Here is a 16,794-nt window from a genome sequence, read left to right on the forward strand (position 1 = left end):
CAAAATTAGATGCCTCTGTACAGCAAATAGTGACCTAATTTTTAAAGAAAATATATTACGATGACCAGTCTCCTGTTCATTCTAATCCAGACTGTAAGTACTCAGTGCATCTGAAGACCAGGTCACTTATTTAGGTAACAAAAGCTTGTATATGCTAGCTTAACTTTTCAAAACCTCAAACTTGGAAAGTCTCTATTTACAGCTTTTCGGAAATTTAGGTGCATGTTCACTTGTAATATGGATTCAATTTCAGCCCTTGGGAGCTAAAGGCCACAGAGGTGGATATGTCCAATAGGAGCTTCCTTTCTTTCCTCAGCGGACACAGTTTAATTTCAAATACATTGCTAAATAAAGCAATTTCAAGCGGAGTGCCATCACGGTAGAGTTTGAAAACGGTGACAGTTTCCTCATCCTATAGAAGGAGAAAAATGTTCATCTTACTTTAAAATACTGAGCTTTGAAGATGTCCAGCAGTAGTTATTGAAAGCTACAAAGGAGGAATAATTCATACCACACCTGAGTGATTAACCACTCCATAGAAGGTTATTAGTTGCTGAAGGAGAAATTCTTGATTTGCCACTTATTACAATGTTTTTTCCTTTCCTTGAAAGTGTTACTTGCGTTTCTCAGAGGGACACTTCAGTATGGTCTCTTAATATGTTAAAGATCAGAAAGTAATTTAGTGTGGTTTTAGGAGATGTTGAGTTGTTCAGCTGTAATGTGTTTTACATTACTGGGGGATTTTAGTAAATAAATATATGCTTAACAGGTCTGAACTTGAGATCAGGCTGAGAAAGTTTCTATTAATAGCCTTTAATGTAAATTGGGAGACACTAACTTTCTAGTCCTAGCTGATCACTGGATTGGGCAATGAATTACATACCTTAGTCAGTAAATAGAAATCTTACATAATCTGTCCAGGTTTTGCATGCCAGAAATACAGAATTAAACTTGGGATCAGTTTCTTCATCGTGCACGGAGGTGCCTTTGTTGAACAGTAAATGTACTCAATTGAGAGCTTTTGAGATTTCAATATAAGACCTGTAAAATATGTTCCAGTCGGTGAATTTAAGCTCTTCTGTTGCAGAGGGATGAAGGAAGGGAAAGCCGCAACCCGGCCATCACATTGCTTCCTCCAGTCATGAGCCAAAGGTGCAAGCCCGTAAGGAACTCGCCCGCAGCTCCCCCGTGCAACAGGCTCAGAGCATTGCACCAGATCTGCCTGAGGTGGCTGTGTGTCGCCAGAATTGGCAGACGCCACAGCATTCGCAGGAAAACTAATTTTTAAGAAAACTTTTCAATGGCGTTCTTACTAGGTTAGCATCTTCGCAGTCCCAGAAATTAGCATCTGCCTTGTGGCCTGAGGATTTTTTTCCGATACCTTTCTGTGAATATAAAGAGAGGGCAGATAAGCAGAGAACTGAATCCAGCTGCTTGCAAAAAGGATCACATAACTCTTGTAAACAACAGTCATCAGAGGAATACAGAAAAACCAGATAACATTCAAGAGTCCGAAGTAAATCTAAAGTAGGATTGAAACAATTTGAGGATATTGAAGCATAAATTCCACCTCAAATACACTCCAAAGAGGTTCTGCAGATTTTCGCAGTAATTCTTTTAAATCCTAGAAAATATAATAAATAGAATTCCTGTTATTACAGGTATGCAAATGCATGCTGTACTTGTCATGTATTATGGTGCTGTGCAGTGCTTCATTTTTCATGGGCTTGTCCTGAACAAACTTGAAACTGCACTTCCTAAAACTAATGACCCTGGCAGACATTAGGAGCCTTTCAAGGCCAGCAAGAAGTAGGCTTTCTCTCTAATCTTCCTTTATCAAAGTTATTAACAAAGCAAACCACTTTCTTTGGCATTGACCTAATTTTACAAGTCTTTGAAAACACACTACAATTTTATTTTAATTTAAAAATTACTCCAGCCATTTACTCACCCATAGCTGGGCTACTGTCCAGAATGTAGCATACTGGCAGAAGAAGAAGAAGTAATCTTAAAGTAGAAATTAAATGAGTTTGAGATACTGCGTGTGTTAGTTTATTACCAGAGCTAACTCAGAAAGAAATAATCTTTACATCTTTCTATAATATGGTAATATCTTCTCTAAAATATAATTTCTTGTTCCACGTGAGCTTGTAATAGCAAATATTTTCATTAAAAATTTGTCTGAAGAAAACGTGGTGAAAAAAGACATGAAAGCAGAATCTTTCAAAATGTCACGAAACTGCAGACCTAGTCCCATAATTAAACAATAGTGCAGCGCTATGTCTTGGTGGCAAAAAGAGGGCTTGGATTAATTTATTGTATGTCAAAGTGGAATTGTGTAGCCTTTGGTTTTGATTGTAACTATCAAAATATTGACCATCTGGTCATTCTGAGGTTACTAAGAAACTGTTAATTTTCACAAAGTGCTGAAAATCTCCCTCCCTTTTTCTTGAAAATCATGCTATAAGAGATGTTGAGAGAGATGGCTCATATTGCAAATAATTTTTTAAAAGGCAGGTTTTTAGGTTCCATCTGTTGAAGATACCCGTTTTAATGCCATATGTCTTGGAGTCCACCCATGCGGGACATGTCGTTCTGTGCAGAACGACATTGATTTCAGTGGGATTTTATTAATGAAAAGAAGTATGCACATTAATAATTTTTTTTTTTTTAAGGCCAGTGTAGTTCAAATCACTTTGCATTTCCTGTGAGTTAAGTCATATTCCTGAATTACGGTATGGTTTTCTGAGAAATAAAATTGGATCTTAGTTCAGAAAACTGGCTCTGGAAATGAATGCAGCTAATGGCATAACAGGTGACCTACCTGTAATCATCTTCTCTTTTCTTCTGCGTGTAATTTTGTAACTGACAGTTTTTTCTGGCAGATTAAAAACAGTTCATGTCATTAAGAATTAATTAAATATGGAGACTTGTTATGTCCATTGCATCTCAGAAAGGGGAAATATAATGCCACATAGGAAATTGTTATTCCATATGCATTTGGTTTCAGTTCTCATGGGACCTGTCAGGTTCTCTTGGAGGTTGTGACTCACAGCTGTTGCAAATTTGAGGAATTCAGTTCCTTACTCTTCTCTTGTTTGAATGAGATAAATAAGAAACACAAAAGCTTAGGGGAAAAATCCATTCACAACAAAATAGCAATTATTTTTTGTGTTTGAAAAGCTCAAGCCTAAGCCTAAGCAAACAAATGAACAGAGTTGTGACAATGTAAGAAGCTTATAAGAATTTCAGACATATACGATATGAAGAAGAACTAGGAACTTTTACTCATTTTCTTTAGTGCACTTTTGTTGATGGTTAGACTTAAAAGTGTCTGTGACATACACACCTTTTCTTGCAGTTAACTGCATATTAAAAAAGAAGTATGTTCATAAGAGAGACACAATAACATTTTGAAAGTGCCACAATCGCTTAAAGTGTTAAGGAGGTTTGGACTAATACTAGAAGACAACAGTCAACTGCATCTGTGTAGTTGCAAGAGGATGCTGTTTCAGCCTTGTAATTTTATGAGTGTGTATTTCTCCCAAATGAGTTAAAAATGGAGGAGACTTGCAGAATATTGGTAGGTTATGGAGAACATAGTAAATAACTGATAATGCAACATGCATTTAAAAGCACATGGCCATGTGATCTGTAAATGATGCTAAATGAGACTATTTTTCTATACGTTTAAAGCAAATTCTTAAATTCTTGTGCTGTGAAGAAGGAGAAGTTTTGAAAATATACATATTTTCAGTAGCCTTCCAGGTAAAGTCATGTGCTGTAAAGGAAATTAGAGCACTTACAGGAAAAAAAGCGCCTTAATTAAGTGCTCCTTTTAAAAGTGTAAGCTCCCTGTCTGGATAAGTGCTGCTTGTAAACTTCTGTGGCAGTTCTGTAAATATTCATGACTCTGTTATCCAGTTTGAGTTATGGTAAAATAAGGAAACCATTTTCTTTAGCTATGGGAAAGTTGTTGCCTCATAGCTGTTGTTCTCTGGCACTTTTATGAAAGCAAAAGTCTGTGCTTTTTAAATTTCCTCGATAATCAGCTAACCAGTCCGTCTGTACACAGCTTCCATCCTAATGATACCTTCATATCACTTAAGAGGAAACTGAGAGAGACCTCTCTGTGTTCAGCTGTTCCATTCTGAACATGAGCCATCACACTGGCTCATCTGCCTCTCCTCTGCCAAACTTGCAGTCATAGAATGGTAGACCCATAGAATAGTTTGGGTTGGAAGGTACCTTGAAAGGTCACCTAGTCCAACCCCCCTGCAATAAGCTGGGACATCTTCTACTAAATCAGGTTGCTCAGAGCCCCATCCAACCTGACCTTGAACGTTTCCAGGAATGGGGCATCTACCACCTCTCTGGGCAACTTGTTGCAGTGTTTCACCACCCTCATTGTAAAAAAATTCTCCTTTATATCTAGTGTAAATTTACCCCTTTTTAGTTTAAAACCATTACCCCTTGTCCTATCACGACAGTCCCCATCTTTCTTGTTAGTCCTCTTTAAGTACAGAAAGGTCACAATAAAGTCTCCCCAGAGCCTTCTCTTCTCCAGGCTGAACAGCCCCAATTCTCTCAGCCTTTCCTCATAGGAGAGGTTTTCCGTCCCTCTGATCATTTTTGTGGCCCTCCTCTGGACCTGTGCCAACAGGTCCATGTCAATCCTGTGCTGAAGGCTCCAGAGCTGGATGCAGTACTCCAGGTGGGGTCTCACGAGAGCAGAGTAGAGGGGCAGAATCACTTCCCTTGACCTGCTGGCCACACTTCTTTTGATGATGCCCAGGATACATTGGCTTTCTGGGCTGCAAGTGAGCATGGTGGGCTCGCATCCAGCTTTTCATTCACTGGTACCCCCAAGTCCTTCTCAGCAGGGATGCTCTCAATCCCTTCTTCCCCCAGCCTGTATTGATACAGGGGCTTGCTCCGACCCACATGCAAGACCCTGGCGCTAAAGAGTACATAGTGAACAAAATGCTAAAGATTGCATAGTGCACAAAAAGCAATTGCAATCATGTATCATGTTTTAATTGCAATCATGTATCATGTTTTTCACATATTGAAAATTTTAATTTAGTTTTCTCTCGGGTTTTTTGCCTACTTATTTTGCGTGCCTAACTTCAAATCCCTCTATGAAAATTTGATTATTTCAGGAATTTTCTCTCTCATTCTCTCTCATTCATCTTGCTGCACCCTTTTCCATGGAGTACTTGGCCAGAAGAACAACTGTACAGAGGATGCATTATATACTTTCTTTTCCCAAACGCTCAAGCCGAATTCCCTTGGCAACAGCTTATTAGTAAGCAGTTTGTGTTTGAGAAATATTAAGCCCTACTGCTTACCTGAACTCTGCTGGAAAACTGCATGTGCTCAGCATCTCTGGAAATCAATCCATAAATATGAATCAGTAGCTTGGGGCAAAACTGGTAGCAGAGTAGCATTTTCTTCAATATAAATTGTCAGATATGAATAAAAAATTGTTAAAATTTATGCCATAAGAATGAGGAGAAATTTACCAATATAGTATAAATAGTTTCTGGAGAGCTTTGCAGTTCTATAGTCTTGAATCTTAATGCCCAGTTCCCGTGTTTTCAACAGGTAGCATCAGCCACAATACATCAGCAATGGCTCCTACAAGCAATCCTCTTAGGTCCTTAATAGAGATCCCTCCTTTAAGGACCTGTCTCAAAATTTGCGGAATTTCTAGGTGTAGTAAGAAACAGACCCTTTCCACCAGACTTAACTAATGTACTAAATTGTTGCTAAGACTGGGTTGTGGCTCCTTAAGTGAGTGACTTTGCTTTGAGAAACTACGTGTACAGAATATATTGGCTAAGATCTTGGTGGCAGGACTAAGTGATGAGAACAGTCTATCCAAGAGAATAGTCCTTCCAGAAAACGTGGCTGGGGCCAGTGCTTGCTCTGCATGAAAGTTAATCTGGGCAGAACTGAATCAAGTGAGATTTAGGAAAGACTTGCATTAGCAGAAAGATGGAAGAGGTGACCTACAAGATTTTTTCTACTCTGCATTCATATCCCATTATATTTCGCTGCAGAGCTGCATAATTCACTCATTAGGAGCTAGCTCTGTCATATAAATGATGAAGAGAAAGTCTCACTTCAACAGGCATGTCCTGAATTTTGTTCTGATCCTTGCTACTTCTGACATTGACAAACCACCGTCACGAGAGCTCTGTAAGCAGCCTCCTGAAAATGCATTCCAATCAGCTCACCACTTCAGAGTTTTGTTCTTCCCTGAATTTTAGTTTCCATGAATGTGTAACTTATTTTAATAGTATGTGGAACATGGACAATATGTTTGGGCAATGCATTTGCATGCACGCATATGAAAAGGTAACCAAACCAAATACATGTTTTCTGCAGCATTACTTTAAAAGGATTACTTTAAAAGCATTGATAGTCTGCATCTAGGTCCCCTATAAACAGAGACAAAATTTCTTATCAGAATAATTTATGAGATTTATAAATATAATTCATAATTTTCAGAATTGTTTTCAAGTTACTGTGTTGAGTAAACTAAATAGGTTTGTCTGTTTCATTATCAATATGGAAATTAGAGCTTTCAGGCCATGAAGGAAGCAGGGACAGCAAATACTTTTTCCTGTAGTCATACACCGTCTTGCCACTGATAGCCCTTTGCCAGGTGGGCACTGAGTAATTGCCCTCTTTGTCGAGCAATGGCCACCTTCTGATGCCATCTCTGTAGCTCATTTTTGCAGTTTCAAAGAAAATACTCTCCATCTTCTGACATCCTCAGCCCTACCTTGGATTCCATGTGCCCGAAGTGGTTTCTATGAAAAATGAGAGGATTTGGATTTCTTGCACCTCCTCTTTTTGGAAGCCTTTTAGCAGGTGCATTTGAATCTCCCTTAAATCTGAGAACCTTAAGAGGAGGTAGAAAGCTTTTTCTTTGTTTGGTGCCAAAGCAGAATGTTAAATTCTTGAATGCAAATTGAAAGCATTATGGTAACATCATGAAGTATGAAATAATTTAATGGATGCAATTTTAAATTAGATTTGTCAATAAGGTATTCTTTGCCTGATCCCATAGTTTATGTAGCTTGGATGACCTCTCTTCCATTCCCCTTTTTGTCAACCTGCAGGATTTTCCCAGGCCAATGTCATCTGGGCACTTTTGTGTGTTGAAGATGAATTTGCTTTTTCTAATTCTTGAGCTCTCTGGTAGTTTGAAATTTGGTTTCTTTCTTGCCCTTGGTTTATGTAAGAAAGCTCTCTACCCTTCTAAATCTATATCAAATTGCATTCCTTAAATGTTATAGAAATAGTGTAATCAGAGAGTGAAAAGTATAGAAAGGGAGAAATGTTTCCCTTATGTTATGTTTTTGACCATTTAACAATTTAGTGCAGATAAGCTACTGTGGTCTTCCTTCTAAGTTAATTTTATTAGCATTTATTAAAGAGTTCTTTTATAGATAAACAAGGCTGATTGGTGACCCATTTGTCCACCTAAAAGCTGTCATCTTTTTTTAGAGACTAAGTGAGACTCAATAGCTGTTGCAAATAGCAAAAATTATTTTTTTATTGGGTACAAGCAGAGGTGAACTAAAGATGGTATAATTAGCCCTAGAAATCCTGGTGTTTAAATATGGTAGTTGATTTCATTTTGTCCATCCTGCAGTCATGTTCTGTGCCGATTGTCCCGTAATTCTCCATCTAACGCAGGCACTCACATGTGGAGGGAGAACCTGTGTCGGCCCCCAGGGCACTTTGAAACCCTTAGACCTTGCAGTACTTTCTATTTTCTTTGCTCTTTAAATACTGACTAGGCACATAGACGCTGACTCTGAAACCAGAATTTTGACTCACAGAGAGTATAAATTTAATCTGGCCTCAGTGGAGATAATGAGTGTTCAGTGAAAGTTACGCCCACCATCTAGGGCTGAATCAAGCTGTAACACCACTGGCACTGGGACAATTATGTAAGGAGTTGAAGTTTGTGTACATGGTGGTGGGTGTGTGGGTGGCTTTATCTGTGGTCTTCAGAGGCCCGGTTGTACTTCCATGGAATTTAGCTGAGGCTTTTTCTCTGCTGCGGTGAGAGGGAAGATTTAGGTCCTATTTAGCAACAAGCTTAATTTCCCCACTTTAACTTTTGGGTGAAAACTCAGGGTTTTTTTTCAGTATGTGTGTGTAGTATGTCCAGTTTCTTGGTTCTAGAATGAAACCTGTCATTATCACTATGATCTTATTTAAAGAAAAAAATCTGTAGAGTTTTCTTGGGAGGTTTCAAGTACAAGTGAACAGTCAAGAATAGGAAACATAGGTAGCTAACCATGAAAATGGGTTATTTTGAGTGTAACCGTTTAAAAGCTTGCAAGAGGGAAAACCCAGACAGCCTCTTCATGCAGCTCTCGCTAGAACACTTTGCAATCTCACTTTAAGCTCTCACATTGCCCAAGTTTTGCGAATGCCTGAACAGAATTTTCAAGAGCGAGTAGTCTGTATTTACTGCACAGCTACCAAAGTGTGTTTTAGTACTGGCTTGTGGTTCAAATGCCCATTTATAAACATCACTGACCATTTTTCGTTATGAAATGTTCCGTATTAATAGTGCCTTTAAAATTATTGGCAAATCTGTTTTCTCATGATAATCAGTCAATTGTAAAGCACAAGCTATAGCATCTAATATATAATTCACTTTAGTGGAGGCAATTATGTTGATTGCAAAATCCATCAGAATACACGGGCTCTAAAAATAAGAGTGTATGTGGCAGTCCCTATTTAGCAAATTGAGGTTATTAATCAGACCCTGTTCCTTGCATATCATTCATCCCTACGTAAAGCATTTTTCAGCACCCTTGTCAGGGAGCAGCAGGAGCGGGCAGCTCTGCAAGGGGAGGGAAGCAAGAGATGAGGGTGGCAACGGCGCAGGCAGGAGCAATGTCTTCACTGACAGAGTCTCAAGTGACCAGGAAGGTCCAAGGTCAAGCCAGGAAGCTGGGGCAGCGTTGGGAAGTTACAGGGCTGGTTAGAGGCATATCTACAGCGTAGCTCAAGCAGAGGCCTGGGGAAGTACTCTAAATAGAGAACCATGTAAAGAAATAGAGGAGCTTTTAGTTGGAGACCCTTCCTGCAGATGGTACATCTGCGTGAAGCTGTAAAAACAGTGACAAGTCCTACAAACCATGGGATTAGAAAAGCAGACGCTGTCATTCTCTGAAATGCTGAGGGCTCATGACTCTGTTTTGAGAGGGAAACCGACTGACATCCTCCCCAGATGCTCATGGTCAGCCTTCTGGACACATGTGGTTACTTCACAGGTTTTGGTGCAGAAAAGGAGTGGTCCCCGTGAAAGATTGGAGCATCCGTATTTCAGATCTCATTGCTCTAAAAACTTTGTTTCTCTGTGTCTTCAAATGTTCCGGCTGAAAATGAGAGTGATTTTCACATTCTTCTTGCTTTCCAACATGCTAGTGAATGCTGTTAACAGGGAAGCCAAAGAATATGATAACGAGAGTGTGAACTGGTGAACTCAAATTCCTGAGCTGCTGCCAGCCAGCTTCTCGTGTGACTACAAGTAGCTCTTAAATAGATCCTCAACCATGCACTTCTATAATAAGGATGTAACTGTTAGCACACACCAATGGCAGTAAATTGAGTCAAAGCGTAGGAATGTCCTTCAGGAGTATTTTCTTCTGCACTAGTGGATACGTTGTATTTCCCAAATAACTAAATCTTTCTTGGGCGTACTCTGACTTATCCACACTGGCACATAGAAACATTTCTGACATAACGAATCCAAGCCACAGGTATGGTAACCTTTACGCTCCTGAAGGGGAGGGGATCTGGATATTCCAGAGAAAAAAGGTCTGAGGAATGAACATGTTTTTTTGAGTCTTGGCTAAGATATGCTCATAATGAAAAACAAACATTCCTGTATGGACTATTTGCTATGGAGTTGGAGTAAAAACGATCATTAAAAGAACCCTGCAGGGAAAATTATGCAATACAGTCACACAGTGAAGACAGGGCTTTTCCTGGGTACGGTATTAGAATAACAGTGTGGCAAGATAATTCCTCTCTCCTGCTCCTGGTGACCTGGTGGTTGTTTTGCCAGTGTTGAGAACTCTGTGATCTGATGATGCTTTTTTGTTTAAACCTATCCTGACAGAAACATGGACAGTCAGCCACCTCTGCAGCAACATTTTTTGTTGGAAGTAGTAGGAGGTGCTAATCTCAAAATATACCCACAATGGGACTAAAGGAAGTACTAAGCTAACTAAAGGTGCCTACACAGGGGTCAAAAGAGAATGTGGTTTAAGCAAGTGCAGAGAACGGGGAGTTTGATTTTTTTCTGTTCAGGTGGTATTAGACTGGTTGGACTATACAAAATTTGACCCATGGAATTCATAAAACTATCTATACATTTCTATTAAATGTGTGTCCTATTGCTAATATTTTCAAGGGAGTTAGGGATTTTTTTTTTCTTGTTCAATGAAAGAACTTATTTTGAAGGAAAAGAGAGGAAAATGCTTCCCCGTAAAAGAATCTAAATTACAAAACACCATCTCCTCAATATTCTCTTACCACTGTACTGATTGTGGATACAACCTAGGTACAAAGGGTCCAAAATTCACCCCCTCATCATTTTGTGACATTTCAGCATGCATGCCAAAGCACTAGTGTAAGCTTATACTAATATTAAAATGCATGGAAACTGAGGTTATAGAAACTGTTTGCCTGCTATACTCAGCGTGTAATATGGATTTGTATCTGTATTTGTAGATTTTGTAGACACAGAAATTGCTTTGGAACCAGAGGGGATATGGGACTGCAGGGAATAGAGGAAGAGGCCATGGCTTCCTACGGGAGTGGAAAGTGAAAAGATGTGAAAGAAAATAGACCAGATAACACACAAAAGAAAATGAGGAAAAAATAGACAAAACCTGCATTAAAATATAACTTCATTTTACATCAAGTAACACCTGTAACTGCAGCTGGAGTTACTAGAAGTGCTTGTCATCAGTTCCACTGAAATAGCATCCACTGTAGTGGGTTTGTGTGCATTTGCGGGTGACTTGTCAGAAATAAATGTTTCCATGGAGTTGTAAAATATTATTTGCTTGACTACCTTAAAAATCAAAGCTAAATATAAGATGAGCACTTCCTTCTTCCTAGTGATTGCAAGAGTTAGATTCCTATGTGAAGTTATTCCTCTTTGCTCCTGTAGTGGACAAGCTGGCAGTCAGGAATTGGGAACATTCTTAACCACAACCAGTGAATATGGGCTCTTTTTGCTGATTGTTGAGACCACAGATAAGTTAAGGTTTGCTTACCTACACTGATCAAATGATTCCTCCATCACACATAAGGTGCTCTGAAGTAATGAAGTGGGTACGTATTGCACAATGAAAGAATTGTGCTGCCCCTGTCCTACTAGTGGGGGAGTCTGTACAATATTCAGAGTTGAACTGAGGTATTTGTTGCTAAACAAAGTCTATTGGAAATGTACTTCATTCAAGGGTAATGGAGTGCATGAAGTATTCAGGATCAAGCAACATGATGCAAACCACTGTGCTCTTTATGTAGCTGTAAGTTTCATTTTCATCCCTGCGTCCTTTTCAGTATTTAGCTGTCAGTATTACATTTGATTAGTTAAGATGCTGCTCTGTCCAAATAAGGCAGAGGCAGAACAGCTCTGCTGAAGGATTTCGGATCTAGAAAATGAATGAAAGAATATTTTCCCTCATTATACCTAATACATAGCACGCTTCTTAAATTTTTTGGTCTCACAGTATTTTCTGTTTTAAGTATTGGTTATAGCAGACTATAATGTATGAAACTTGAATTTTATCTGGAATTAATTTTTATCCAAGATCTTCTCAGGTTGAAATTTTGTGATTTCTAAATATAAAGTAGAAATAAATAAACCCATATATACATGTTCTTAAAAAAACCTATTTCACTCATATAGCAGCAGCTTTTGATAACAAACTCTTACCCGTTATAAGTTGTACATAAACTGTTAAAAAATGTTTTTGCCATTTTTTCTTTAATGTGCTAGTTTCCTGGCCATTAAACAACCTCACCCTAAGTATCTCATGCATTTTGTATATGATGTCTGTTGCATAAAGCAGATTTTATAATTATTTAATGAATCTGTGTCTGACCCATCATTGTAGTTACAATACTGGTAGCATTGATCTCATATTTAAAGCTTTTTAGAAGAGAGGGAGAAATCAAAACGAAAAAAACCTAGCAGTAAAATAGAGATGAAGCCTCTAAATTTCTGGTCTGCTGTGTTTGTGAGATAGTATCAAATTCTGTGTTATGTTATTCTGTTCCAGCTGTTTACCTCTGCAAGCGGACAATGCAAAACAAAGCGAGGCTAGAGCTAGCAGACTATGAAGCTGTAAGTACCTGGGGAAAAGTAAATTTCTCTGCTGGGCCTAATGAGCATGTCAAATAATGTTAAGCAAAAGAATGATAGGTATTATATGTTAAAATTTATTACTTATCCACTACTGCCAGCACGTGGGTCTGACAGTGCTCAGTAATCATAAATGCTGTTTGAGAGACTGTAGTGAAGGCTAACTGGGCAAAAAGGTCCATCTCTAATCTGACTCTGCTCAGATCGTTGTGTCAGGATCAGAAATAACTGTTCACAAATCCCAGGTACGCTACAAGTGTTTGAAAGCAACTGTACTCTACGCCGTGTAAGGTCCGAATGAAGGATCTCTGGCAACATTTTCAAAAGCAGTGGGTAGCTGTAGGAATATGATGCTGGCGCTTGAGCCCTTGTCCCATCAGTTAGACGAGAGGCAGAGGGTCAGACTAGAGGCGCTTCCCACTCCCTGAAAGTTGTGCTGTGCCCCAGGCAAGGTAAGATAATTGTGGCCAGGAAGAGCTGGAAAAAGAGCGAGTTTGATTAGCTGATGAGGATGGCACTCACTAAGGAGAGAGACATAAATTTTGGAAAATCAGAAAAATATATGCTTAAGATATTATGTAAGACATGAACACAATTGTACGTTGGGTCCTTATTTTTTCTTTTTCTCCTCTTTCTAGCCACAATTAATGGTTTATATATAATTACATACACTTATATAGCAGATTCATTAGGCACATTTAAATTCTAAATAATTACCTTGTACGACTAGAAAAATAATACAGTAAAACCAAAGTAGAGTAGCTACTCAGAACGTCTTCAAATCCGAATACGAATTCCATGCGTATCCCCCCCAAAAGTTCCTGAATTTTTCATGAAAATGTCAACGTAAAATTCATGAGCAGCCCTGGCTCTGCGCGGAAAGCTGTCCAGCTGTGCTGTTGTGACATGAAAGCAGGGGAGTCAGCCGGGCCTCTCAACGTGCCAAATACTCCAGCCGCAGCACCATGCTGTCACACTTTATTGCTTCTTCTGGCACAAGCTTGCTTTTCAGTGTACTGCACTGTGGGGTATGCATAATTTTATACTTACATGCCGTAGAAAATTCACCTCCAGTATACAGTCCAAAAGAGCCTTTACTGGTATTGACAAGATCTCTAGAAAGTCTCCTCTTCATTCTCTGCAGTCTTTATTTTCAGTAAGCATGTCATAGAGGTACATTTGCAATGCACAGAAATACGTTAAAGCAACACTTTCTGTCAGGAAGTTTACAGACAATTTTTGACTTTGTCTCGGTAAAAGCAGTGCATGAAGGTGACTGGGGTCTTTTTGGAGGGAGATAAGAACCTCAACCTTCTCCGCGTTAACAGCCTGCATACTGCTGCCATTTAAGCTGGAGAAAGATTGGAAAAGCTCTGTTATGGACAGCGAAGCTGTTCCAGCATCACTAGAGGAAAGAATTTTGCTAAGGTTTTACAAATCTTCTTCCTGTTGTTATTAGTAGGCTGTAGGATATATGTATTTCCTGTACAGTAGTGAAGAACTATAGTCTGCTTTTTTTAAAAATAAGGATACCTGTGGAGGTCTTGGAAGATTCCTATACTACCAAAATATTGATAGTTTCTCATTATTGTATTTTAAATAAATCGATAAGCAGCCAACATTGTTCAATGCAAACCATTTGTACAGATGACTGATGGGAATTGTCATGTGGAACATACAGTATGGAAAGTACTGTTGTTATCTTTCCGTATTAGGTGTTTTCAAAACAAGAATGTTTTGGTGTATTATTACAAAATTACTCAGCCGGTACCCAGTATATAAAAATTCCTCGAGAAATCCCATGTTCTGCTGAAGACTGCATCCACCTTTGTCATCAGTTTCAAAACGAAAATAGTTGGGGCATTCAAAGTTGATATATCTAGTATTCCATCCCATTTGGTGTCAAGCAAAGACTTTATATCAGATAAGTAAGGTTCATTTACACTGGCACAGATATCGTGACTTGTATTACATCTTGGGGTGGGGGGGGAGGGGAGAAAGATACGTTGTAAGCTATTAAATAGTAAATAACTTACAACCTAACCCACTAAAATTGTGATGTATTTTCAGGAGAGTTTGGCCAGGCTACAGCGAGCATTTGCTCGGAAATGGGAGTTTATTTTTATGCAAGCTGAAGCACAAGCAAAGTAAGTTCCTTCGAAGATGAGGAGGTTTGGTTTTGCATGCTCTTTGAAGGTCAAAGGGGAGGGAAAAGTGATTGGACACTTCCTATGTTTAAAATTACTGTCATTAACTTTGTTTCTTTTAAATATCCTGTAACATTGACAGAGTGGACAAGAAGAGAGACAAGATAGAGAGGAAGATTCTTGACAGCCAGGAGCGGGCGTTCTGGGACGTGCACCGGCCGGTGGTGAGTGGTGGTGGGGCCTCTCTGCTGTGAGCGGAGCCACTGATAAACGTCAGCCTCTGTGGAGCCCTGGGGTGGCCTGGGAACAAGTAAAAGGGCTGTAGGGCTGGGGGTTGGGGCCCACCTCCCTGTTTTGCAAGATCTATAGTTTATGTCATTCTACTGTTGAAGACTGCAGGTGTGAGTACACTCAGTTTGGGGGTTTCAGTGAACAGATTTGGTGTGTCTGACTTCTTAAATCAGCAGATACCTGTCTCTGACTATTACCATCTCAAAGGTTTCCCAAGGTATGAGTCACACAACCAAAATTATCAACATAGCTAAAAATACTTTTTTAAAAATCTTGGGTTTTAATCTGCTTTTTTGGTCGCTAAGACTTTCAACTCCACTCTGGTCGTATTTCCAAGCTATTTTTAATGTACATAAAGGTTAGATATTGTTGGCTTTGACCTGTGGGAGTCATACACTGTCTGAACAAGATTTGTCCGAGTTGCTTGTCAAAATCCATCTGAAAAAAATTAAAAAAAAAAGGTCTTACATAATGAACTACCTTTGGGAGCTAAACTTTGAGAAAGAATGTCAAATGTCAAAAGACTTCCAATTAAACTGTGAGAACTCATTAATCATACTTTTTTTGTTTGTTTGTTTACTACGGATTTATATGTTTCCCTTACCTAGAGTTAAGCTTTCATTTTCTTTGTACCTAGTTTGGTATCATTGCCAATGAAACCGAATACGGACTATATCTTCCACTGTGACACTGGGAAAAGATACTTAACTAAAACTAATTGTTTTGGGGAATGAAAGTTTGATTGACGATACCTGTAGAAGAGGTGAATACAGTGAGAAAGTTTCCAATAAAAACCAAACTTGGACAGGGTCAGCTTTCATTTGTGACTGTGGAATTGGAAGACCAGAAGCAGAAATGGATTTTTAGGTAGGATTTAGAATGTCAGGTAGAGAAAATCATTTGAAGTAAAAGACTCAAACGACAGGCATTAGGTACAAGAAGACTGGGACATTATTGTCTAGTCACTGACATAAAATAAGGAAGGAGGACAGAAAACAATCTGCCATCTGATGTTGAGGGGAGCTACAAATAGAATAGACACAGAAAGTTTCGGTGGACCTGAGAACTCTGAAGGTGCAGACAGCTTTTATATTAGCTGCAGAAATGGATCTAAGGGTTCGAATCTGGGAATGAGATGCTATTTCCAGGTTTGGAAGAGAAGATGAATTGTTGAAGTTTCAAGTTAAGATATAGGCAGACAATAAGGAGAGAATTTAAGGGACCAGGACAAGAGGAAATAGAATCTGATTAAGAGCTTTGGCTGAACTGTGGCTAAATCTGCCTGGTCCAGCAGATGTTTTTAATCTGCTGTAGACATACCTAGGAAATATCAGACGCAAAAGGCTGGCTTACAGTCAGCAGTGTAGGCTCCTTACTTTAGGAGATATAAATAGAAGAATCGAGAATTTCATACTTTGGCTAACCAGCTCCTCTCACTAGTTAGTGAAATACTCATTTTGTAAATGTTATTGTGAATTTTACTGTCACAGTAAAAGCCAGAAACTTCTATTAAAAAGAATAAAAAGTAAAAGAGGAACAGACTGGAAAGAGGAAGGTGATGCTAGAGCTAATTACAATTTCTAATGGCTTTTCATGCCCTGAAAAAGCCCACTAAAAACTCACAGAAATGTTGCTGCAACTCTGGAGAGCTAATTTTGGAAAATTAGGTAATGTTTGGATAAGAACCTGGGATTAATGCTTATTTTTATTTACAGCTTTTCATCCTCTGATAAAAATCCAGAAGCTAAAGGCAGTGACAATATCGTTCAAAATCTACCCCAATTTGATTTTTTTTTACTGAAAATGAATTTTGAGAACCAAATATTTCACTAATTGCTTTTTCTGTTTTATCTCATCTGAGCAAATAAATATTTTTCAGGGTTTTTTTGCAGGTGTCCTGGTCCCTAGTTGCTTTCTTTCTTACCTAGCTGGTTA

At 38.8% G+C, this 16,794-nt stretch overlaps 1 protein-coding gene across 13 annotated transcripts in view; it reads left to right on the forward strand.

Moving 5' to 3' along the window:
* Positions 1-16,794, forward strand: part of RGS7 (regulator of G protein signaling 7) — a gene marked incomplete at both ends in the record, with an annotated part of 263,661 nt that overhangs the window by 189,695 nt on the left and 57,172 nt on the right. For all 13 annotated transcript variants that reach the window (XM_082481529.1, XM_082481530.1, XM_082481532.1 and 10 more), the window contains 3 exons: positions 12,339-12,403; positions 14,492-14,568; positions 14,711-14,792. In XM_082481529.1, the coding sequence (XP_082337655.1) occupies positions 12,339-12,403; positions 14,492-14,568; positions 14,711-14,792 (224 nt within the window). The remainder of the gene's footprint in view (positions 1-12,338; positions 12,404-14,491; positions 14,569-14,710; positions 14,793-16,794) is intronic.

The sequence above is a fragment of the Vanellus vanellus genome (genome assembly GCF_965231255.1).
Source record: "Vanellus vanellus genome assembly, chromosome: 3".
In the NCBI taxonomy this organism is placed as follows: domain Eukaryota; kingdom Metazoa; phylum Chordata; class Aves; order Charadriiformes; family Charadriidae; genus Vanellus; species Vanellus vanellus.